The sequence below is a fragment of the Aythya ferina genome, assembly GCF_964211825.1.
Source record: "Aythya ferina genome assembly, chromosome: 5".
Taxonomy (NCBI): domain Eukaryota; kingdom Metazoa; phylum Chordata; class Aves; order Anseriformes; family Anatidae; genus Aythya; species Aythya ferina.
This window is the reverse complement of record NC_140301.1, coordinates 33,402,272-33,427,753: the sequence shown is the minus strand read 5'-3', so window position 1 is coordinate 33,427,753 and position 25,482 is coordinate 33,402,272. Positions and strand designations below refer to the sequence as shown.

The following is a 25,482-nucleotide window of genomic DNA, read 5'->3' as shown; positions in this document are numbered from 1 at the left end:
CTCTGCCCGGAGTGCTCTGCCTCCAGGCCTTTGCACCAGGAGGGTGCCCATGGGGAGCTTCCATGGAGCTGGGGAAAGGCAACCAAGCAGAGCCGCTTCCTGGGGAAGGTATTTCTAAAGGGTGCACGGTATTCTGTTAGACTGCATCATCAGAAGGGGTTAAAAGCAACAAAAGGCATCGAAAGGCCTTGATCTCGCTCAGCTAGCTCTGAAACCGAGCACAGCCCACTTCACCGGTTAACGTGCACAGGGTGGAAAAGGCAGGTCCCGAACGCCCTGCTCCAGCTCAGAAACCTCGCAGAGGGAGGGGAGCGGCTCTGTCACCGCAGCTGCCACCGAAGTGGCTCGTGGGCTCTGCCACTTTGCATGTGATGAGGGCTTGGTCCCGTCCGCGCTCTGCCCGCAGACATTTCCCTTTCAACGTCTCATGCTGCGGCGCTAACGTCCAGCCCCGTACCCAGGGGCACCGGGAGAAGCAGCACACCGCACCCGTGGTCACAGTGCTCCAGCCACCGTGCCCCTGCCTGGGCTGGAGGAGGTCGTGCCAGCCCCTCTTTGTGGGTTTTGGGTGCAGGAAGATGCCTCACGGGAAGCGGTGCAGGAACCCAGGCCCCCATTGTTCATCCCTCACTGTCCTGCTCTGCCCACACGAACCCGCTGTCTCGAGGAGTATCGTGACACTTTGCATATGCACGCATGCAAATCTGCACTTCCCAGGAAGGAATCTGATAATGTGCCCTGGGGTCACAACGTCCCTCCCTGCCCCAGGACCTGCTCTGTGTCTGTTTGTCCTTCCCTCCATGCAAAACCAAAACGAAAAAAAGATCCAGTTCTGTTTGTTGGTGGTTAGGAGACCAGTGGGCAGGGAAGCATTGCTGGGGGGCCAGGAGCATCCCCACTGTCCCTGAGCAGTGTAAGGCAGGGCATGTGGCTGGGGATGGGGCTGCCCTACACCTTCTTGTCACCCCCTACCCAGGTCTGCGAGGAGCTGCCTGCTCTGTAGGGTTTGCCAGCGCTGCCAGCATCCCCCCGGCCGTGCCCAGGGTGCCAGCCACCTCCTCCCCCAGCTGCACGGAGGGACGCAGAGACAGATGTCTCTGTCAAGGCAGAGCAGGCTCGTCTTGGTGGGGATGAATGGGAATTTGATTACGCTGCTCGGCACAGCCTGGCTAACGCGATTAACGGGGCAGCAGAGAGGATTCAGGCTGCGGGAAGGAGGCAGCCTTGCCGCCCCTCTCCCCTCGCAGCCCAGCCGTTCTCCCAGCCCCAGCACTGCCCAGCTGGGACGGGGGTGCTGTGCACCCTCTGCTCCCAGGGTGCTCAGAAATCCCCATTTCTGCTGTCCCCATGCAGGGACTGACACCCTGTCCACCTGGAAGACAGCACTGGGGAACCCTATTGTGTACCCGCACCATGGCTGGAACAAGCCCACCCTCCTCTCCCCTCTGCCCTGCCCTGCCTGGGGTGACCAAGCTCGCCCTCCCTTGCTATTTACATTACAAAGCCCCTCTGCTCCGCTCTGGGTTATATTTAGCTCCCCGGCACAGAACAGCCTGTGAGATGTTGGTGCATCCTAGCCACCCACGTGCCGAGCAGCTGGGGCACCCCACATCCCTGCTTTGCTCCGTGGGGTGCAAAAGGCTGGGCTGGGGGGCACAGGGGGGTACTGCAGCCCCCTTTTCTGACCACCACGGGGTGCCTGTGCCAGGCACTGCCACCCCACCGAGGTGGCAGGAGCCAGGGCTGGGAGCAGGAGAGCAGAGGTCTGGCTCCCGGCACGCTCCTTGCCCCATGAGTGTGGCCCGTGCAGCGAGTGCTGTGCGCTGTGGTTTCCTTTCTGCATAAACACCCCCACGGGCTGTGCTGCTGGGCGCAGCGCTGCCGACAGAAGGCCATTGCTGCAAGCCTCACCCCAAAGCGAGGCAGAAAGATGAGAGAGAGCCCTGAGCTGCTGCGCTGTGCAAGTGCTGAGCTGTGGGGTGCTGCGGGGCATTGCCCGGGGCCAAAGGAGCTGCCTGGCTGGAGCTGCCCCAGGCTGTACCCGCTCTGCGAGCTAGAGGTGCTCCTGCCCCGCTGCCACAGCACCACAGGGACACCTGGAGCAGGAGCTGGTGTGACACGGGACTCTGACCGAGCTCCTTGGCCCAGCAATGCTGGCAGCGAGGCACAAATCCCGGCACTTGTCCTGGGCTTGCAGCGGTGACAGGGAGCACGGGGCCCTCCTGGCGCCGCAGAGGCACCTCCCTCCGGGCGAAATTGTCCCAGAATCTGCAAAGCCGGTGCACAAGCCAGCATCATTAATAAGCTTGGCACGGAACTGCTACTCAAAGCCCTAAATATAACCTGAGTGCTGAGCTCTGTTCCACCCGCCCAAGGCGCCTCCGTACACCACGGCAGCTATTTCTGGAAGGAACGTTATTTCCATAGGCTTAATATCATTTCTGCTCATTTCAAACCCTTTATATAGTGGCTAACGCCGCCTGCCCCTCGTGATGACTAATGAGTCCCAGCAGGAGCAGGCAGCCTGGCAGCAGGAGAGCTGGGGCCTCCCACCTTCGCTTGACATTGAGGACACCGATGATGACCATGGCCCTCGGAGCAGGGCCCCCAAACTCCAAAACGGGGTCAGGAAGTGCCTTTGGCTCCATGTGGCGGTGTGGTGAGGGGGTTTCTGCCACCCCCCCGTGCCAGGTCAGCCCAGTTCTGGGCACCAGCTGCTCCGGGCAGCAGCTCTGCCCCCACCTGCCCCCCACCTGGCACAGGAACCAGGAGCAGCTGGTCCCAGCCCCATGTGGGCGGCACAAGCAGATTTTCACCTCCAGATACTTCCTCTCCCGTTTTCTCTTCCCTTTGCCCTGCTGCCTTGAACTGGATGGTCGGGGCAGCAGCTCAGCCTCCTCCCTGGCACGGGGCAGCAGGTAGCTGCGGGTGCCCTCCACCCAGGAACACCCCAAGGAGCCCCACTGTGGGGGGACGGGAGGACAGAAGTGTTTTGGGGAAGGGCAGCGCGGGTCGGAGAGGATGAGCAGAGCCGCGTGTGTGGGGTGGCCGGGGTGGGAGCAGCAGGATGTAAACAGTCCCCTGCAACACCGGACAATTCTGGAGCGAATTCAGGCTGATCAAATTAGGTTGCAAGATGTTCCCTTCCGCCCCTGGGGAGGCTGGATAATTGCAGCTGGCTAATCCGCTCGCAGAGCGCACGGCGCACATCTGGAGGAAGACAGCGAGGAGAAGAAAATCCTGCTTGGCTGCTGCGCTCTGCACATCCATCCATCTCTCTTCCTTGGCATCACAGCGGGGCAGAGCCCTCCCCGGTCTGCTGGGCGCCTCATGGAGCAGTCCCGGGCACCAAAGTGGGGCCAGGAGCGCTGCCCCAGCCCCAGCTCCCACAGCCAGGCACTAATTTGGTACGGGCTCTGCCGCCCCTGCTCCCGCTCGCCACCCACTGCAGGAATAACAAGTGCCTGGGATGAGTCAGCCCGGGGCCCCTCCTGCTCTGCAGGCACTAATTCGGTTTCCCATTAGTTCCCATTACCGCAGTATTAGAGAGCAACTCGCTCCCAGTTTGCACGGCAGCCCTTGCAAGGGGGGAGAAGGGCTGCTGCACGCTTGGGAGCCGAGCCAGGAGGTGACTGAGTGTGTCCCAAAGCGCAAGAAACCTCCCTCCCAGCACAGCTCTGCACCCCGCGGCCCCAAATCCCCACAGCAGGCACTGTGTGAGCACCACAGGACGCGCTGCCCAGGGGCACGCTTCGTCCGCAGCAGCTCTGCTGGGCTGCAGCCGTGCTGGGGGAGCCACAAGCAGAAAAGTCACGCCAAGAGCCAGCACAGATCCTCCCCTCGCTGCAAAGAGCCCCCGCAGGCTTTTCAGCCTCAGCCCCTTCACCTCCGCATCCCTGCTCCCAGCTGGGAGGTCCCCATGTTCCCGTGCGTGGACAAGGCGGTGGGATGGGGTGGCATGGCATGGCTCAGCGGGGCAGGGAGACCCCCAGGAGGATCCTACAGGGCTCGTCTGCTCGGGAACAACCACGGCACAGCAATGCAGGACATCTCTAGCGGGCAGCTACCAGTGGCCACCCCAAAGAACCAGCCCTGACCCCGATGCAGCGAGAAACCCAGGTCAGGTCCCATGGCACCCCTTTGCCCCAGCCCATCCCGGGGGCTCCTACCTGTAGGACACCTGCTTTCTGATGGCCACGTGCAGGAACTGCTCCTCCACCTCCGCCACCGCCACGGCCCCTCGCATCTCCTCCCAAGCCGGGTCCACGCCACGGAGGCCCAGGCTTCGCTCTCGCCCGCTGCTCTCTGCGCCTGCCGCTCCCAGGGGGCTCGCCGCAGCCCCCCTGGCCCCCTGGCCGTCACCCCTGGCCGGGGTGAGGTCTCTCCAGCTCCCGGGACCTTCTGCCATGCTGGGGCGAGACGCTTCTCCAGGCAGGGAGCCGCGCTCGGCTCGGTCTCCCCAGGGCCTCGGGTGGATGCCGGTGAGGCTTCGCTCCCCGGGGGAGCAAAATCTCAGGGGAAAAGTAGCGGAGCCGCCGTCCAACTTTTCGTCGTGCTTTCTTTCGGCCTCTGGGCAGCACTTTGAGGGGCTCAGCCTCTGTCTGCCTCCCTGCCCTGCCTCAGCGAAGCGGAGGAACGGCGGGCAGAAACCTGCCGACGTCGGTGCCGCGGCTCCGAGGTGCCAGGGCAGCAGGGGAGCGCGGTGCCGGTGGGGAAAGGGGTCTCAGGAGAGAGACCAGGAGTGAAGGAGAGCCCGGGCTGCCTGCTGGGGGGACCAGGGCCAGGCGTGTCCCTCGGCGTCCCCTGCGGCAGCGGGAGAGGCAGGGAGAGGCTGGCAGCGAGGAAGGTGCCTGTGCACCGATCCTGCAGCAGCCCTCAAAAGACAAAGCAGAAAGCGAGCGTGAGCGTGTGTGTGCGTGGGGAGGGGGGCTGCGGGGAGCGACAGGAGCGTGGTGTCACCTTAGAGACACTCGGAAACTGGCACTTAACCCTTCGGGGGCCGGGGAGGCTGAGGAGGGCGAGGACGGCAGCCGTCCCTCACTGCTCACAGCCCAGCCTTGCCGGGGCTGCTCACCCGATGAGGGTGTGTGCAGCGGGAACCCCAAAAAACTGCAGGACGGCAGCCCCAGCAGAGAAAAGGATCTGCTGCTCGGGGTCCCAGTCACTTCATGACCCCGGTCCCAGCCACGCCAGCTGGGCTGAGAGACCCCTGCACGGCTCCCATATGTGCCTGGCATCTTGGCTGGGATTTGCTCTGCCCCCTGTTCACACACCGGGGCTCTCTACCTGCTGGGCACCGGCACGTCGGTGCTTGGGGTCTGGGGCAGCCACCCGCTTGCCCCAGGGACCTGTGTGCTTTCCAAGACCGGCTCCACAGCCCCCAGGCCCCAAACCCACACAGCTGGGACTTGTGGGGAGCCCTGAGCCCTCCTCGCAGCATGACTCAGCCTCTACAGCCCCCACAGTGGGATTGTTCCCCCCACAGCCTTCCCCTGGGCACATGGGGGAGCTCCGTGCCTGGTGCCTCCTGCTCACAGCCTCGGTGTCCCCCTACATTTGTCACATCAGGGTTTGTAGACCCACCCTCACCTGGGCTGGCCGGCCAGGGATGCAGGATGTGGGTCTTCCTCTGGGTTTTATGACACATTCCCAGAGCCCCCAGAGCTGCAGTGCCTCTTGTCGAGTGCCTCTGGGCTGCCCACGGGGCTGTTCCTGCACTACGGGAAGCCTCTATGGGAGGAGAAGCAGGGCGCAGGGGATTTTGCCCTTTCCATCCTTCAGCGTGGGCACGTGGCACCGTGCAAGGACAGCTCGGTGTTTCCACACACACCCTTCCTCCTTTCAGCTTCTCCCATCACAGGCAGGGCAAGCACTCCCCGGGCAGCAATGTCTGCAGTGAGTAAAGCCCCGTGAGGGCGCAGTCTCCTCTGCCGGGCACAAGACGAGAAACCTCCACCAGGCCAGCAAATCCACACGGCCTCACGGCCCCGGCTCCATCGCCACGAACAAGCACCATGCACTAGGGGGTGTGAGGAGGCCTGAGCACCTCGCAAGGTAACCGAAAGCTCAGGCTCCTTGCCCGGGAGCAGGAACAAAGCCTGCCCGTCCCAGGAGGGATCGGCACGAGGACAGGCGGTACGGTCAGGTACAGCCCCGAGCAGTGACACCGGGAGGGAACACGCTGCTCTCGGGGAGCGGGGACGCTCTGCTGGAAGCCCTAATAGCTCACGTCCTGCTGTAACAAATCAATGTTCCCAGGGACCGCTGGTGGCCCAGCGGTGAGCTGCAAAGGCAGAGCTTTTTTTTTTCTTTTTTTTTCTTTTTTCTTTTTTTCCAAGTTGGCCTGGTAACAGAGAGCAGTTGGGAATAACTCGTCTCTGCAAAAGGAAGACCGTGTTCTGTCAGGGCTCTTTTGTGCAGGGCTTGTACGTATTGACAGCGCGCAGCCTGGCTGGGAACACGACCCTGGGAGGGAAAAAGCCCAGCCTGGAGCGGCAGAGCTTGGCCGTGGGCACCTGGAGCAGAGCGAGCGCAACGCAGCGAGGCTGGAGGTGACCTGTAAAGAAGGTGCCCCTCGCTCTGCTAATTCCCTCCTTCTGCTCTAATTACTTGCTGTAGCCACATTGGTAGGTGCGATTGGCTGGCTGTGTTTTGGGAGGCAGAGCGAGGATCAGAAGATCCTGATGTGCCTGCTTTGAGAGGCTCAGAGCTCTCTGGTAGACGGCAGAATTGAGAGGATTTGTCTGGATGAAGGGAAATTTGTGACGGAGGGGGTTCTGGTTGCTCTGGCTGCATCAGTGTTTAAATCATCCTTTTAAGAGCCTTCTCTTGGCATTTCAGAACATGAGTGAAGGGCTGGAGCCAGGCTCTCCCTGGAAGGCAGTGCCCCAAGAGCTCGGGGATGTTTCATGGGGGTGAGCCAGGAAGGAGCCCTTTGGATGAAGCCTGGCCACGCAGTGGGACGGTGGCTCCACATCACTGACCCGGGCAGGAGGCTGCTTTTGGACGAGATGCTTAAAAATGAGCCTTCGAGCAGCTCTGAAGCCCCACTGCCTCCTGCTTGGGCTCCCTTCCAGCCGTGGAGGTGCTGATTGTGAGATGGAGTCATTTCAATGCCCAAAGCCTAACAAACCCAGTGGGAGCTCTCTAGAAAATGAAGATTCATTTTCTGGACCCCCCGCTGCCTTGTGTTTCACACAAAATCATGACAAAACTAATCAGTTTTCACAGATGTAAATGGACTATCGGAGGTGCAGGCTAACAGGCAGTGGGGTCTCAAGCTGTTCTGATCTAAGTGCAGCTGTTCTGCTTTTAGTTAGCTGAAGGATTAAAGATTTTTTTTCTTTTTCCTATTTTTTTTTTTCAGTTGGGACAGAACCAGAGCCATGGTGCTATGAGCAGTGTCTTTGTTGTACAGACCCTGCACAGACCCTTCATCAGAGGAGCTCACTGCACCCCACGAACTTTCTTCCACACTCTTCCACGAGGACGACGTTAGCGATATTTTGGAGAGGGAGAAGAAACGGAGCCGTAACAGTTCTGATGTGCCCAGAACTGCAGAAGACCTCACGGTGCTGCTGGAAATAAAACATGCAAGTTTGCTTCCAGCCCAAAGGCTGAGCACGAGGTCCTGGTGCTGAGCCCGTTCTGCATGCAGCCGGCGAGTGGGACAGCCGGGGAGCACGAGGTGAGAAGCTGTGCGTGTGGGCTGCAGTGGCAGCCGTGCTTGAATGAAGGGATCCGTCAGCCCAGGATTGATGCTGCATCTTTTTATTTTATTTTTATTTTGCTTCTCTAAGCGAATGCAGAGCGAGTGACAGGAGGAGAGGAAAAGGTGGCTTGAAAAGCAAAACAAAACAAAACCAAAAACTGGAGGGAAGAGGCAGCTACTGGAGTATAAGGGGAAAGTGAGCTGCTAACAAGAAGGAAGTCCATAGATGCCAAGCCCGCACTAACTCTTAATAAAATACAATACTGAAAATAGGATCTGAGAGTCTCCAAAATACAATATCTTAAGGGATCGGCAATAATACAAAATAAGGTTCATTATGTACAAACGAGTTCTGCTCTTGGTCTCTGTACAACGGTGTGAGTGGGAGGCACGGGGACGTGCACGTGGACGTGTTGGGGTGGAGGAGGGCATGCTTGGACCCGGCAGTGGTTCTTTGCACTGGGGCGGAGGACGGGGAAGGCAGCGGGATGTGGTGACCAGCGGATCCTGTGTGAGCCCTGAGAGGAGAAGAGCTGTGCTGGAGCTTTTCTTGTCCCTCCCACTGGCCAAGCGTGTGTGGTGGCAGCTAGCTGTGTCCAAATTTGTCCTAAACGGCTTCGGGGGGGGGGGGGGGCAAAAGCAGTTTTCAAAAGAGAGGAGAGAGAGGGACGTGAGGGCCCTTCCCTCACTTCTTCCAGTCCTTGAGTAAGAGCCGTCCCATCCTTCCTCTCCGGGGGAGAGGCTGGTGGGGAGGCTGGGGCAATGCAGAGCGAGTCTTGAAGAGAAACCAGCCAAGGGGGTGTCTGCTGTGAGACCTGGCGGAGCACACAGGGACTCCCGCGTACAAACACGGGGCAATCTGCTGTGTCCCAAATCTCAGGCCCTCAAGTCCCACATTGTCCTTCCAGCAAAGAGCAGCTGAGCGAACGGAGTGGGGAGACACTTGAGCCTTTCAGCAGAGAAAGGGAGGAAGAAGGGTCAGAAGTGGATGTCTGGGTGCTAAAGAGAACAGAACAGCCTTGAGATAAGGTCATTTCAGCACCAAACTTGGCAAGTCCGGCCCGAAGGGGGGTATGGCGAGAGGTTGGTACCTTTGGTGCCAGCATTGAGAAGGAGGAGGTCTAAAACAGTCTTTGGTTACCCTGGCCAATTCCAACATGCCACCTCTTTGCTGACAGAAGTACCCGTCACCAGAGATGCCAGCACGTCCTCAGTGGCTTTCACAACACTGCTGGGCACGCAGAGGATGTGAGGGGAATGATGGCTCGCTGACAGCCCTCCAGAGCTCGTGTCGATGGTTCCTAGGAAGACCCCATTTGGCATGAAGCAGAAGTGGGGATGGAGAGCTGTGATAAGGAGCAGGTTACAGGACTGAATTTCTGGCACCTGCTCTCAAAGCAAGGGGGTGTGCAGAACGGGAAGTGGGAAAGCCACTGACCTGGTTAGCGCTGCACTGCGGGGCCCAAGCTGGGAACAAAAAGGGAAATGCCACCCCTGCCAAAGCAAGGGTGCCGAGGGTGGGGAGAAGTGGGCTGTGGGTGAAAATTGTTCTCTGTTTCAGAGCTCTGGCTGCCCAGAAGCTGCCAGTAAATTTTCATGGTGGCTTATCTCAGTCTGGGATCTGTCTCCCCCACTCCGTTTGTGTGCAGATCTTTGCAGATAGTTGGCGTGGAAGTTATGTAGGCACATCCATCAAGAGAAAAGTAGAGCAAGGAAGAACTAGTTTTTCTCTCAACAGAGGCAGAAGTATACTAACAGATGGAGGGGAAGGAATGAGCTCAAACTCTCCAGAGTCATCTCTCTAGCCCCAGCGTCACCCACTCCTAAGTCCCTCAGGCAGGGCAGAAAATCCAGCACTCTCTCTCTCTCTCCTTCAGGTGCATCTGGTGTAGCCAAGGGGTACGTGCCTGGGGACAGCCCCCTCGGAGGCTTTGGGGAGTGAGCTGAATAGTTTGGGTGCCTCCCCCTGACCTCCCTCCACTCCAAGGTGAGCCCACACCCATAGGGTAGTGCTCATTCAAGCAGAAGATAAGGCCAGGAGGAGAGGGCGTCTCAGGACTTTGCCAGGCATTTATTGCTGGTTCTGGCAGTCCTGAGACTCCCCTCAGAGAGATAGATCAGTACCAAAGGGGGCCATGGGGAAGGGGAGGAGCTGAACCCAAGGCCGGTGTAGGAGTGTCTGAATGCAGTGTCCTCTCCTGCCAAGTCCCCTCAGTTGCTCGGTGAGGAGGGAATCCTGCAGTCAGACAGATGAGGCCTTGAGGTCCAGCAGCTGCTACAAGTATTCAGTTGTCTCACTGGAACTTGTCTCCCTGAAGGAAAAAAAAAAAAAAGAAAAAGACAAGGCATTAGTCAAGGTTCATTGCAGCTTCCTAAGCAAATTCACCTCTCTGCCCAGCTGTTCTGCTCTGACCGGGACGGAGCTCTTCCCTGGGACACGGGATGTCCAGCAAACCTGGGACCACCTGAGTCACCCATCCTCAGCTTTAGGCCAGCGGGACACCGCTTTACGGAGCCCCAAATTTTGCTCTAAAAAACACTCTTGGCCTTATGCTCTCTTCCAGCATTGGCCTCCTCCGGCTGTTGCTCCTTAGCTCCCTGTCCCAGGGAGCTTGGCGACCCTGAGCTTGCAGAGAAGGGGACGTGCCTGCTGGTCCCTCCCAGATGCCATGCTGTGGTTTGGGGCTGGGAGCGGGGCCCCCACCTGCTTACCTCTCATGGAATTGCTCTTTGAGGTGAGTGAGAGTTGGGTCAGTTTGGTTCTGGTCAGGACTCTCCAGACGGGGTTTGCTCAGGTATTTGGCTGTCTCATGTGTCCTGGCCAGATGAGGCCTTGGCTCGTCAGACTGCCCTTTTTCGGCCTCCCACCCCTCAGGATGGTCCATGGTTAGGAAGGAGCTATAGCTCTCTTCTAAGGAGCCAGCACCTTCATCATAGAACAGGAGGCTCCGTGACTGAACTGCAAACAAGGAGAGAACTGGTTAATAATGGGGACGAGGTGTTTTGCAAAGGGTGTGGGTCGCGGTGGTGGTGGTTCAGCACATGCTCACGCAGGAGGCCTGCTCTGCAGGATACCCTGGGGGCAAGATACCCTTGGACACACCGCCTCTCCAGAGGGCAATCAGTTTGCCCTGGGGCTTTTCCCTCATTTCTGCATAGCCTTTATTATTTGTCATGTTTTAGGACAATGGCTAGCAGAGAATGAAAACAGGCCCAAGCAAGGTGCTGTTGTCAGGGCTCATACCGCTGACAGGCCAGGAATCCCTTCGTGCAAGAGATGTGGGGCAGGCACTGAAGGGAGGATGCCACTGCTGGACCAGGTGTGTCAGGAGAAGTGTCAAAAACGGTTTGATGGGATTAAAGGGAGGTACCACATTAGACTCACTCTTACTAGTTGTGTAAATGTCTGGCGCTGGTGTTGCTTTCACTGTCTGTGATGCTGAAGAGAACTCCGGGAGGCAGGGCATCACAGATCCCAGGATCAGAACGAAGCAGAGCGCCAGCACCTATTGAGGAGATATCAGCATGCAGTCAGTGCTGCTAGCCCAGCAAGCACCCCTGCCAGCACACCGACACGAGGCTGAGAGACAACATGTGGTCAGGCTTACAACATGGTCACTGCGGTCCCCCAGAGAGGGAAAGGGCTTGCTCTGCTAATCTCTGATGGAAATCTAAGAAAGGGAAGTCAGAAGCTCCCTCGTGTTGCTTTTTCTGAAGTATTTGTAATTGAATGGTGAGAACTCGCCTGGCTGGTTGATGAGAGATGCTCACAGCTAGGGAACAATTTGGGAAGGAAGAAGGCTCAACAGAAGAGATGAAGTTTGCCTTTACCAGAGGGGACATGACCATTGGCACAGCAGGAGCTGTGGTGGGCTGCAAGAAAACATTTTGAGAACAAGAAATTTATAAGATACCCACAGCACAAAGCAAAGTGAAACTACCGTCTACGCTAGGACAGAAGTGGCAGCAGAACTGCAGCAGGCCATCTGACAGGATGGAGAGTCCAAGGAAGGGGTTAAATTTATGCTTAGGCTGCACAGATTCTAGGATGTGTCTGTGCCTTCCGGCTGTTGGGCAGACCAGTCAGAGCTACTGGACAAGGATAAAAGGAGAAAAGATGAAAGCCCTCTGGAAATCTCCCTCTGGTACGCCTGCACCTGTCTGTAAATTCAGCCATAATGGTAAAGCTTCAGAGTGAGATGCCAGTGCTGATTGCAAGGGACTCCCCAATGTTTAGGGAGCTAAATAGTACAAAGCAAGAGGGGACACATGGGAAATGACAAAGAGCCAAATCTTTATTACCAGGATACCCACATGTTGTGGGTGTTATATTAATTGCTGCCTCCAGCCTAGTGTTCAGCCTGAGAAAGTCTGAAGAGGAAACGCATCTGTTGATGATTTCTACTACCTATGTTCAAATTTGTTAAGTGTCACCTGTGAGGACATCTGTGAGGACAGCCAGCAATTTCTTGACTGCTTTTCAGAATAGGCAACTATTTTGAAATAGCCATGCCTAAGCAACACACAGAAGCTGGTACATCAAGCTACTACTGACTACCTGTGTATTCCGGGAGATGCAGAAGATCAAATGATAGCATGGCAATACTATACTATGTAAATGGTGAGTTTAGCTTTTGAGACTCTCCATGAGTAGTTTTGAAGTAAATAAATTACCCGTGGACAGCATGGCTGCTGAGCACATCATATTGGGCGCACAAGCTATTTAGACTCTTTATTCCACAAAAACAAAAACAAAAACAAACAAACAAACAAAAAAGGAAAGGAAAAAATAAACTGTGGATAGATGTTGCTTGGAATTATCACAGCCAAGAACCAAGAACACAGCATTCAGAAATGGAGCTAGCCCTCTGAAACCTCTCTTTCTGTTTGAAAACAAAACAGGCTTTATGGGCAGGGAAAGAGCAGTATACTTAACATCTTGCTTTAACAAGGCTTTCATCTGGGGCTTTGCAAAACAACATTGTTTTACTCTGTTTTGTTTCAGTTTAACTCTGGCTTTCTGATTCAGTTCTGGTTCAAATTCTAATACATTTTGTAACAGTAGCTCTTAGTTTGAGTCTGAGTACCATTCATCTCCCTGATTTTGAACAACTCACCATTTTGACCTCTTAAAAAGTGGGGGAAACTAGGCTAGAGGAAAACACCGCAAAACCAGTTAGAAAAATAGATGCAAAATTCATCAAAAAAAAGATGTTTTCAGAATGTAGGTATCAGATGGTTCATTCTCAAACTGGGAGGATGTAGCAGATGGAGTAGCAAAGTGATCTGTTGTGGCCCTGGCAAGATACAACATTTTAAAGCTTGACTTGGATGATGGACTGAATCAAATCTACAGATGGGAGAGACCACAAGTAGACCGGCTTTTGGTCAGGATTCAAATTCAGAATGAATTTGAACCATCTTGACCAGCTGGAAGAGAGCTCTGAGGATAACAGCCTACAAGGGAAGACAGAAGAAACTGGTGATTTAGCAGAGCAGGCTGAAGGGTGTTACCTGAGAACAACAGTTTTCAAACATGTAAAATGCAGCTGCACAAAGGGAGGGTAAACTGATCTTGCTTACAGTGGGCAGAAGAAGTTGTAATAGGCTTAAGCTATTACAAGGAAGATTCAGATGAGATATCAAGAAAGTTTTATCTGGGAAAGATAACAAAGCCCTGGAAACATTTGTCTGGGGAGGCTGAGGACTGCTTACCACTGAAGGCCTTCAAGAACTGGCTAGAAAAATATCCATCAGGAATGACACAGCACTAGAAGAAAAGGGTCTTCTGCTCCACTCCCATGCTGCAAGGCATGATTATTTTACATATCTGTCATGATAAGGAGTTCTCTGTTTGGAGACTAAATGGAAAATGGGAACTAGGAGGCCTATGAGAGGAACTGGCCAAAGATAGAAAAGCAAATTACAAATTCTTGAAATGCTTCAAAGCTCAGAAGCCTGAGTGAGTTGGTGTGTGGGCTGGGATGCCGTGGAATGAAGAGAGCAGCAAGGAGAGATAAGACATTGCTAGGAAGCTAAATTAGGTATTTTATCAGCTTATATAGCACAGGGGACATCTGGGAGGCACCTCTCCTGGACGTGCTCATTCCAGGTAGTGCTAATGAAGAACTGCCAGAGCCAGGGGTGCTCTGATGAGCTGCTGCATTAAGGAGCAATGAGTCACTGGGCCCAGTGGGGTCACACCCAAAAATGTGGAAAGAACTCGGGAATGAAGCAACAGAGCAGCCAACAGAAAAGACAGCCTGTCTTTAAAATCTGATCTGACATGGGGGCAGCAAAGAGTAGCAAAAGTCTGAGCAGATTTTGAAAGGAGAAAGTGCTGGGAACTACAAAGCAGGGGCTCTGGAACCAGAGAAACTGATTGAACCAAGAGAAAAAAAAAAAAAAACAACCCCTCAGGACACTGAGTGTGATGAGAAAGTGGGGCAAGCACTTCACCATCTGTCTGTATTTCATGACTGTTAGCAGTACAGAAGCAGTAACTAGATAAATAGGTAACTTTGACATATTTGTCACAAGCACCTACTATGACAATCCTGCAAAGACATCACAGGGTTGGAGGCTGTATTTTTATCATGGATCAGAAAATTCCCCCTTGACGAAAAAAAGATGAAGAATAAGCAGTTGACTCTACTTATGGCCACACAGTGGCATGCCCCAAAGCTCTACAGTGAAGCCAAGATTGCTTAACTATGATCCCCCACTATGAGAAATGAGAGGCAAACAGGAATTACCAAAACCAACAGATGAACTCGAATCATTTTGGTTAGTCAAAGGGCAAATGAGGAGAATTCCAGCTGGATTTAACAATGCCTGATGTACAGGCATAGCAAGAGCAGATGCCATTTCTTGCTGATAAACACAAGGTAATGCCCACTGGGAGGAATACTCAAACAGTTCGTCCACCCTGCTGAGTTAAACATTAAGCATTACTAACTCAGCAGAAGAAAAATCTACCCCTTATGATGGAAGCTCATTGAAGACTTCTTTTGCTGAACGTCCAATAGCTAATGAAATGTAAACAAAGTGCTGTTTTGTCCAAAGAACAAGATAGTGAAAACACAGGAATTATTCTCATGCTGTTGCATAAACAACTGACACTACCCATGTGTGTACAACACGGGCCTAGTTCCAGTGACTCTTAACACAAAAGTAGAGAGTAGGAGTAACTGGCAACAGAGATGGACAGAGGGGAAGAGAGCAGGGACAGGCAATTGACAAAGCTGTCTGTGGAAGCATGGCCAGTAATGAACGATGGAAATGATGCTCATACCATTAGGCAGGTCCCGGTCTGTGTGGAAGCCATTTTGTAAGGTCTGGAGACTTTCCCAGCTACCAGAGCCTGCAGCTTCTGTAACTGCTGGAGCAGAGTCCTGGAATAGGAAACAAACCGAATCAGAATTTGATAAAGAAGTAACAGCCAGTGAGTGATGCAAGACTTCCACTACCCCCTTTGTACTTTACCCTGATTTTCCTTTCTTGTAAAAGCAAATCTTTGCCTGTTGCTATATTTTGCCCATCTTCTCCCACAAAACAGGCTAAGGAAGCACAAAACAAACAAAAAAAGGGTGAATTTGAGATATGAGGTGTGCAGGAACTTGTGGGAGAAATGCCCCGATGTGCCATTATGCTGCAGCACCTTCCCTCAGTCTTCTCACCAGCAGACCCACCACAACCTTCACTGCAGCTACCCACAGTTATGAATGTCACATTTAAGTGCAGCCAGTCATCTCCCAAAGCCTTGTAGAGCGAGGCTACCATAAAAATCACCCTCTGGGATGGAGGCTGCATGTTAGGGTCAAGTCAGACCTTGAGCACGGGCCTGCCTGCTTCCACATCCCTCAGAGACGCGTGCTCTGCAGCTCGACCCATGCCCCAAACCATATGGTGGAGAGAGAAACAAAAAACAATTCTGATCCCCTCCAGCTTCTTCAGTCTTGGCAAACTCTGCAGAGGGATGTGGGCAAAGCCAAATGTTGAGTTCAGCGATTAATTCACTCTCTGGCTGCTCTGGTGGGAACACGTGCTGAGGTCTCTCTGCCCCGATTAACTGAACACAGGCATCGGCACACACAAACACAGAACAGTGGTAGGTGTGGTACAAAGAGCCACCAAACCCTTCACTGGGTTGGTGAAGAAATTTGGGACAAGGGAGACTAACCACAGAGCGTGCAGTTCCCGAGAGCGCCAGATTCCTGAAATACGGACTACTGAACATTCCCCCCTGGGATCACTGGCTGTTTTACACAAATAAGCTTGAGCTTTTATAAAATAAAAAGGTCATAGAGCCAGGAGGTTGCAGGAGAATCCCAGCTTTATCTCTTTCCAAATCCTCTTCTGCTCCTTGTATATGTGGAGAGAAGCACAGAGTGTCCCCCTGGCTGTGCTAGAAAACCAAACCCAATTAGAAAGAACAGTGCGTATTTCGATTAATAAGTGAGTAAATAAATCAATCCCCTGGCTTTTAGGTCAATCTCCTGATTTTGCAGGGTGGGGCTCATGCTTTTTCAGCAATGGGGCTGCCCGTGGTCCCAGAGAGGCCAGGCGGCGGGCTGTGCTCCGTGGGCAAGAGTGGCCAGGCAGCAGTGTCTGGCAGGCAGGGCACTTTGGCTGGGCCCACGGCAGCCCTCAGCCCCAGCAGCAGTGGCTGGCCTGGAAGCTGGGGACACAGCCCTTGTGTCACGGATGGGAGAAAAGGAATTTGGCAGAGCCTTGAGGAGTGGTTCAGATCTTTGCAAGCTGCAGAGGCAGTAAACGAGGCTATAGAAATGAGCTTCCCTCTCGCCAGCCCTGCAGCAGCCCCTGTCCTTGCTCACACCTACTGCGCCCAGTAAGAGGAAGCAGGGCTGGGCTCTCCTCCAGCTCCTGCTGTGCATCCCCACCGCAGCAGCACGAATCTTCCTTATCTGCTTCCGAGGAAGCAAGTTCTCCTCATGATCTGTTGGCTGGCTCTGCGTCTTGGGGCACAAATGCTCACCAGAGCCTTGGGTGAGGAAGCCAGGAGCCTGCTCCAGGGCTGTGGGAGCAGCTTGCTCCTTTCAGGCAGGCGGCAGCAGCAGATGGGAAGGAAAATCTCCAGGCTTGCAGGGAGAGCCTTCAGCCTTGCTTTGCCAGAGGATGAGGCATGGCAAGGGCTGCAGGACTGGACTGCACAGTTCCCACTGGTACCACATGCACAGGGAGTTGCCCTGGATGTGGAGGGAGCTGGAATCCATGCCTGTACTAGAGGAAGGGGCTTTCCCTGTGCCCACCAGCTCTGCTCAGCTGTCTCTCAAGAGAAACCTGAAACAGCCACCTGATGCCCAGAAGAGCAGAAACAGCGGGCTTGAGAGGCTGCTGCACGGAGCCTCCCTTGGAGCTGCCGCCCTGGAGACAGCCAGAGGCCTGGAGGGCTACGGGGAGGGCAGCGTGAGCCAGAAGGGCTGCAGGGAGAAGGAGGAAGAGATGGGAGAAATCTCTCTCCCTGCCTCCCTCCCCTCGCTGCAGCGCGGCCTGGCCGTCCCAACACAAACATTCCAGCTCGCTAACCAAACCCAGCTGCTGCCACGGGCCGAAAACCAGCGCCTCGCCGCGCGGCGCCCGCCCCGCCAGGAGCTGGGGTGCTGCCTTTCCCTCCTCTCCCTCCTGCCCCAGCGCTCCCCTGGCCTCCCTTCCATCGCACACCCCGCAGGGAGGGCAGGTGTAGCCCCTCTTACCTGTTTGCGTTTTCTAAGGTCTCCACTTTTTTCCAGAGTTCATTGTTTTCTGTCGTGTATGTTTCAACCCTGTGGGAATAAAACCCATGGCCGGTTAGCTACACGGGCTGGTCAGATGAAGCAGACGTTGTCCTTGCCTCTCTGGCAGCGGGGAGGCCCAGTGGCCTCATCCATTGCCTGCAGATGTGGTCCTGGAGCCAGATGTTCCTGGCTTGCCTGGCTGCCACCAGACCGCAAGGAAAAGGGATGTGGGTGCGGGTGGACAGCGAGGTGCGACAGCCCAGACTGCTGGGTGCTGGGAGAGCTGACAGCACCCCCAGCACCCAGGACACGGGGATATGAAGGTGTTTCCAGCCCCTCCAACCCCCTATGGGGCTGGAGGCACGGCAAAGGAACTGGGGGGTACAAATTCACACCTCTCCCACACAGAGCGAGGACCTGTCCTGGCTGGGCGCCCTGCACAGGGCAAGCGGGCAGCTCTGAGCAAATGCTGGGCCAGCTCTGACTGCAGGCACTTGAGGGCAGCAGAGAACCTGCAGGCTGCCTCCCACTGCTCCCGAGAGGAAAGTGGTTGTGCTGTGCTGAGGACAAGTGATCTCCAGGCCCAGGGACGCAGCCTGGTCGTGCTGAGGGTTTCCAGCACCACCTCCAAGCCAGGTGTTCGCGTAAAAACTGGGCTTACAGCAAAGGTGTCCAACCGAATGCTGAAAGGCCCAAGAACAGACGTTGCAGAAAGCCAAGCTGACTGACTTGTTGCATTCAAAAAAAAAAAATAAAAAATTCACTGAATGCTCCTTTTGGTTTGCATTTAAACCTGGCATTGTTTGAAAGCCATCTGTCACTGCAACACGCTAGCATTACAGAGCACTGAGAGCGCCCAGGCACTGCAGCCACGTCGGGGATGAGGCCCCACCACAGAAAACCCCGGACCTGCCACTCAGCGAGGCCTCCCCAGCCCCGGCGTGAAGGATCAGGGTGACAGTGTGGGACACCACCTAGAGGTGATGTCCTCCGACGCCTGGACACGCACCAAGGTGCTGCTGGTGGAGGGGCGTGAGAAGCTGAAGGTGCCTTGAGTCATCTGTTTTTGTTCAGCATTTCTGTGCACTTAGGCAAGATAAACAAATAGCATCGGGGGAAGAGTTAATTAAGGTTGGGTTTGGGGGATTTTTTTCCATTTTGCCGATCTCAGGTGGTGTTAGTAACAGGGAACGAGATGGTATTTAAACAGAAATGTGAGTTTACAGCTGGATCCCTGCATTCCTCTTTGCCTGGGAATGTCCACTGGGGCTGCCAGTATGGAGAGGATCACAGGATCAGGCCCTCAGGAGTTATTTTCAGCCCTCAGTGACATGTGTCACTGTCATGTGATGTCACCTTAGGTTTATCCTTGCCATACCTGCAGGACCTGAGGGTTGCAAGGAGCAAAACAAAGCTCATGCAGGGAGAGGGGAAAGGGAAGGGAAGGGAAGGGAAAAGGGTAGTAACAGCAGTGTAATGTTTTTCTTGCTGTCAGATGCTTGTGTCTCCACCTCATGGGGAGAAGGGGAAAAGCTGTAGTCACTGCCCTCCACAGGCTTACTCCTTATGGGACAGGCAAATAAAGAGCAACTTCTAGTGGGGAACATGACTCTTACCCCAAACCCCACCTTGCTGGCAGCCAAAATGGCCCATGTTCTGTTGGGGACCAGCCAAACTAAGCAGTTGGAAACACGAGGTTTCTAGAGCATTCTTCATCCTGGAAGAGGATTTCTAGGAGGGAGGGGAGTAGGGGCAGGATCCCAAACTAAACTTCTGTGCAGCCAGCCTTGCAAGGAATTGTGCTTTTTGAGCAAGTCAGTAGTTTTCTGAGTTGAAAATAACCTCTTTTTTTTTTTTTTTTTTTTTACAGTCCAGTGCAAGTCCAGTGCCTGCTGATTGCTTCCCACTGTCAAACAAGTAACCCCCAGCTAGGGGCAGATACCGCGTCTCATACGGAGACAACAGAAATTCCTGCTGCTCTTCTGGCATTTTAAAGTTCACCATCTAGGTAAGAAGAGGTTCTAAGAGCCAACCTAAGGCATGATGTCACTGCTGAGCGGAGCTTCTGTACCCATCCTCGTACCATACTGGGAGTGAGAGGGGGGAGCCCTGACCCTGACTCAGCCACCTTTGATCTGAGGAGCTGTGGGGAAGAATAACTACAAATGGGTGGGAGCAAGGGGGCTGTCAGAGCCAAAAGCACTAGAAAGAGGGGCTATGAGGGAACAGGGATCCTCTATCAAAGTTAAGACTGAAAAGAAGAAACTTACTTTTTCTCTAGACACTCCACATATTCCTTCTTCTTCCTGCGACTCTCCTGAGCAGAGATCTGTGAGAGGGGCAGCCATCAGAGAGGAGTCAGTACCTAGGGTATCTGGAGCCTCCAGACATTTCTTTGTGCCTCCCTTGTCTTGTCTGCTCCCTGCATATACAGCACCCTCAGGTAAATGGGGAAGGCATCTTCCAGTCTGCTGTTCCGACTGGTCTCTGGGAGGGATGGATGCTGCAGGCATGCAGCCTTCTTTGGCCTGTAGACCACAACCATTTGTTGCAGTATGCCTGATCCCCTTGCTGCTGAGAGCATCTTTTGGGTTGCATTTAACTCCTCTGACTCACACGGGTACGTGCTGTGGCCATCTGGGCAGATTCTGCCCCAGACCACTTCTGAGTCACTGGGTGACTAATTCAGGGTCTCATTATTTCTCCCACAAGATGCTTTCCAATCACAGTCTGATAGCTTCTGCCTGGCTAATGAGCTCTGTTAGCCGCTCATGTCCTACGCTGTGAAGTGGCTTTTGTTTCCCTGTCTCCACAGAGAGGCCTGACCAGGACAGATCTGTGATGTCTTAGCTTGTGGGCCCCATCCCAGGCCATGTACTTGCAGGAGATGGGCCAGAAGCCACACTCTCCAGCTACAGCATGTGTACAGAGATGAACTAGATGATCTTTAAGGTCCCTTCCCACCCAAACTGTTCTTTGAGCCATGGTACTGTTTCTGTGGATCGGGAGGCTTGTGCCAGTGCACCAAAGGTGGGATCCCACCTCTTCTGAGCTGCATTGCAGCTGAGGAGGCAGGGATAACTATAGCACTGGTCAGATGAAGCTGCTCTGGAATCAAGGAAACCTCACAGTTACGTTTTTTGCCATCACCTTGTTCTTGATTTTCCTCCTGACCCTCTTCAGTGCTTTCTCTTCTGCTTTGGTGAGGGGCAGCTTAGTAGGAATTGGGTAGCCCTCGGCAATCAAGGTGCGTTTCTCCTCTTCAGTCAGGAGCAGAGGGCCAGAGGTCCCTTGTAACTTCTGAAACACAGAGAGCAGCTATCAGCATCAGCAAGGAGTCCTATCCCACCCAGTGATCCTCCTTAAAGTCTTGTAGGGCAGCTAGGGGTGCAGTACAAGTAGGCGCAGTGCAGTGCTCCTTCCTGCTTCACCCTGATCCTGGAGACACAACTCAGCAGCTGCTTTCCTCTTTACCTGGAAGGGCACCTGCTCAGTTATTCCTTACTCTTCCATTAACTTCCTCAAAAAATCCCTCAGGGCAGAGGCCACTTCCCAAAGTATGGGGTGAAAGAGCACTTGCTAAAACAAGGTAGCTGCTGGTCGGCATTTTGCAGGACTCACTGGGCCTCTCCTCACTCCTGTGAACACCACCCTGTCCCCACACCCCTGTGCCAGGCCATCACATTGCTTTGGCAGGGTGTTTCGGCTATGAGACCTTAACAAGGACAGGATCCCCCACGTGAGCCTCAGAAAGCCTCCAGCACCCCTTTGAGCACCAAGGAGCCCCGTGTCTCAGTGACATCCTGCTGCCTCCTTACGTGTGGTGCTGTGAGGAGAGGTGAGGAGGAGATGGCAGTAGAAGAGCGAGCAGCGGGCCGGGCTGGGCTGGAGGGAGGCAGGGACCGGGGGCTCTGGGATCCGTCGCTGTCACTGCCGTGGCTGCTGGGCGGAGTTGGAGGCATCTGCACCAGGTCATCTACTGAGAATTAAGGACAGCGAGTCAATGGCTGTCAGGTCAGCTGCTGGGACAGTCACAGTGCCCTGAGTAGCAAGAGGAAGAGGCACTGCCATAAAATAGGACTGAAAGGAGAGGGTGATGAGTTTTTCAAGGTGGGGTGGCTCTAAGAATAAGGTTGGACTGAGTGTCGCCCAAGACAGAGGTGAGGCTGACCTCAAATGTGCTAAACTAGGAACTACGGGAGTCAGAGAACTGGCAGGGGCTTTGCCAAGGCACTGAAGGTATTTACAAAGCAATAACGTGCCCTGGTGTCAACCAAAATGGAGTACAAAGCCCGTGATGTTTTGCTCCACAGCCTGTTCACATGTGCAGGAAGCTCTGTAGGAGAAGAGCTCTTCCAAAAGCACCACAGGGCTCACACACTTACCAGCACACTTGATCCAAAGGGGCTCTGGTCACTCAGCTGGTTGCCAAGCACTTGAAAACTGTCCCCACTTTGTACTAGAGAGCCCTGGGGGCCTTCATGGAGGTGGGAATATGCCAAAGGAATGTCTCTCTGAGGCAGAGTGGGAGTTCCTATAGTGCTTTCATTTGTACATCAGCGGGCTTTCAGATGCTTGGGTTTCTTTCAAATTAAACTGGATCCTGAATATCCTGACTTTCAGATGGTTGTTTTTGGATAATGCCGCAGTCCCTCTGAGGATTTTAAAGGCACTCTTGCATATTTCCAGCTCTGAGGTAGCCTGTTTTGCCTGGGACTCCCTGTCTGAACAATTCTGTGTGTGACTGTTGGTCCAGACACAGATCTGAGTTGGAACCATGCCGTGCCCACTCATCTATTGGTCTGTAGCTCAGTACTACCCTGTACATGTGGCTCTGCTCTCAGGTGTTGAATAGTGATGGCCTATACCTGAGTAATTTAGAGGAGTTTATGCCAACTAGCAAATTCTATCTTCTTACCTGCAGGCACATTTAGAAACTGGTTCACCTCTTTGGGTTCAGCTTTGATCACAGGTGCTGGAGTCATTTCTATGGGAGTCTGTGGAAGAGAAGCAGAAAGAGTTCTTGGGTGCTGTCGCTTCCCCTGCCCAGAGGCTCCCACCAGTTCTGCTCCCAGCCATTGCTCCCCGCTCTGCGTTCTGCCCCATAGCAGAGCTCTGCCCCGAAGCAGCCTCTCGCTGCACACAACAGCAGCCAGGAGTCCAAACATAACCCCCTGAAGTCTGTGTCGCTGGGCAGAAAGAGTGCAAACACGTGTTTGTGGAGGAACAGGCAGTGGCAGATGGATGTGCTGCCAACCCGTGCACTGCGTACCTCCGAGAGGGAGACTACTTTTATCCTTGGCAATCCTTCCCTTGCTAGACCCAGACAGCGCAATTTAAACCAACCTCGGCATTACCATGGGAAGCCCCTCTTTGATCTGCCTTCATTAGAAATGGGAGTATAGAGGTTGTACAGAAAAAGAAACAGAACAAAACCCCCATCCTGCTCACATGATCTTCACCAGGACCACTGGGCATCTGTTTCCAATTGGAGGGGATTGACAGTTAAATAAAGAGTACTTTTCTTTCCATCTGGGCTGTGCTGCCCCTCAGCTCCCTGGCTCACCAGCCCCCAGGCCACCACAGGCTGGGGGAGTTTTTACACTGAACAGACACATTGCAAACTCCTCCAGACTGTAAACACAGCTGAGAGAGCGCCATGGTATGGCTGCCGAGCACACACAGCAGAGCTTCGAGGGCACAGCAAGTTCAAGCTGTGTAAATAGTGGAGGAAGTTTGTGCACAGCTTTGGCTGGAAGTACGCATTTGTTTTGGAAGGTTGTTTAAATGGGAAGATGCTCAGCATGAGTGAAAAAAAAGGAAGTGAACCCCAGAGATGCTCTCCTATTATCTGCTGAGCTGCTAGAAGATAGCTGAGGTTCGTGTGAGACTGGTCAGACCTTCCTGTCCAACACGGCTGGACTCAAGGACAGCCAAACTGAGCCCCCAGCTTCCTCCCACACAGCAGTGGCATGCGTGACTCTCCTTCAGACAGACTTCTTAAGGACTTAGATATGACCAACTGGCTTGGCCCCTTGTTTCTGAAATAATAGTTCCCATTTCCTCATAGGAAAAAGCGAGCAGGACCTGGAGTGGGGCTTCCATTTCCAGTGAGCAGCTGATAGAAGTGAGAGGCCATATGATAAGCCCAAGACCGTGAAAAAGACAGTGGCAGGGCAGGGTTCTGTACTCAGAAGTAGTGGGGTCATTGGCATCACGTTAACTGACACTGCTCTCTGAGAAAAAATGTAATCCAAAGTCAATGAAAATAAGCAAAAGAGTGGTTACAGAAATATTGGCAGATTGGAGGGGACAGGCCTCCAGCATGTGCGAGCTTAAAAGCCTTTGGGTTTTGTGCCAAGGAAACACGCTTGTATTTAACCCAGATTGTAAAGCCTTCTGTGCCAGAGAAAACCCTCCTTCCATCGCTTTCTCTGGAAGGATAAACTGTCTTGTAGCTTCGCTGAAGGAATCGAGAAGACAGTTCTAGCTACCCTAAGGTTTGGTGCTGCTCTGACTGCTATTTCAAGAGAGGAATGATAAATAACGCAATGTCTGGGCTCTGCATCACCCTCCTCTGTCTGCTCAAAAGCTAAATCACCTAGCAGGACCCTGCAGCCGCATGGCTGGGTCCACATCAGCAGGGGTGCAGCTGTGTGAGAGCCCGGGTTCCCGATGGATCGTAGATGGGCTCACCTCCTCGGGGACCGGCAGTCTCTGCAGAGGGTTGAGGTTCAGCACCGGTATGGAGCTGGCAGCTAGCTGGGGCTCAGGCAGGTCTAGAGGCAGGTTCTGTTCCTGTTTCACCATGATGGAGCAGAGCTTGGGCCCCAGAGACCACACTCCATTCTCCAGCTCTGAAACATGCACAACGTGAGAGTCAAACTCCAGCAAGAACAGGACAAGAAAAAAATAAAAATAATATATAGTAAAAAAAAAAAAAAGCCATGCAGACAGCTCCCCCCCTCCCCCAGGGAGGCTGCCTTTCCAAGTTTAGCACTGTCACCACACAAGCATGTGCAAGCCCACAACAGAGGGAACAAAAAGGAACAAGCCCCCAGCCTGTGGGGTGCAGACAGGACAGAGCTACAGGGATTGTGTCTCTGCTCTTCTCTGCTCTCCCTGTGCAGCCCGTGCTGGAGGACAGCTGCTGGGTTTCTTCCCTGCTGATGTCTCGATCTATCCTCTGGAGTCCATTTGTATTTAGAGCTCGGTGTGAGAAGGATGCTGGGCTCCTCAGGCAGCATGGGCAGCATCACAGGGCTGCCAGGAGTGTTACCAAGAATAGCAGCACCTCTGTGCTTTGCGAGCTGCAAAGAGGGCAGGCGTGAAGGCAGCGAAAGGCTGACGGGGTCCATACGTGCTGCTCTGACCTCCTGCCGATGCTGTGCTGGGTACCAGAGCTTTGCTGCATGAAGGAGAGGATGAAAGAAGGCTGGTGTGGCACCTTGCTTGTGGTGCTGCTCCCCTGCCTCACGTCCACCACCCCGTGCTGCTCAGAGGCTGCATGCAGCCCTGGCAGGAGCATGAGCAGCAGCAAGTGCCTGAAAAGCACTGAAAGGAGCTGTGTGGGGCCACTCTCCTCAGTCCCTGCCTGCCCCTGTCCCATGCATGTCTGTGGCATGAGCTGGGCTCCCTCTGGAAGCAGAGATCCCAGGAGCTAGGATTCAGGCAGCAGCGCAGCTCAGATGTGGAAAAAAAAAAAAGCTGCTAAGCAGGAGAGCTGCCTGGGCTCTGCTCTGAAGTTTTGGTCCCCTTATTGCTCTTCAAACACTTCAGCCTGCCAAAAAGCTACTTCTAGCTGGCCTGGAGCCTGCATCCTCCTCTCTAATCCTCATCTCTTCCCTTCCCCTTTTTATCTGACAACCAGAAACTCATTTGTCTTGACACAGGACAGACTTTTGCTAAGTATGTCACCAGATAGTGCCCCAGTTGGCTCAGCATGAGGCAACATTCAGGCTCACTCACCGGCCCCCTGCACTTCCCTGAATGCGTACAGCACTCTCAGACCTGGGGGAGCTGCCTAGCTGTCTG

The 25,482-nt window shown here is 54.1% G+C and overlaps 1 protein-coding gene across 3 annotated transcripts in view; it reads right to left on the bottom strand.

Annotated features, from left to right (window-relative positions):
• Positions 1-7,754: 7,754 nt before the first annotated feature.
• The window catches only part of CREB3L1 (cAMP responsive element binding protein 3 like 1), a 43,163-nt gene continuing 25,435 nt past the window's right edge, over positions 7,755-25,482 (bottom strand). The window contains exons 3-12 of one of the 3 annotated variants that reach the window (XM_084522379.1): positions 24,145-24,305; positions 22,367-22,445; positions 21,267-21,427; positions 20,599-20,748; positions 19,719-19,777; positions 17,428-17,496; positions 15,006-15,105; positions 11,097-11,217; positions 10,424-10,670; positions 7,755-10,023 (exon numbers count right to left, since the gene is read on the bottom strand). In XM_084522379.1, coding sequence (XP_084378505.1) covers positions 9,987-10,023; positions 10,424-10,670; positions 11,097-11,217; positions 15,006-15,105; positions 17,428-17,496; positions 19,719-19,777; positions 20,599-20,748; positions 21,267-21,427; positions 22,367-22,445; positions 24,145-24,305 — 1,184 coding nt within the window. In that variant the 3' untranslated portion in view covers positions 7,755-9,986. The remainder of the gene's footprint in view (positions 10,024-10,423; positions 10,671-11,096; positions 11,218-15,005; positions 15,106-17,427; positions 17,497-19,718; positions 19,778-20,598; positions 20,749-21,266; positions 21,428-22,366; positions 22,446-24,144; positions 24,306-25,482) is intronic. The other 2 variants (XM_084522381.1, XM_084522380.1) reach the window with 2 other exon arrangements.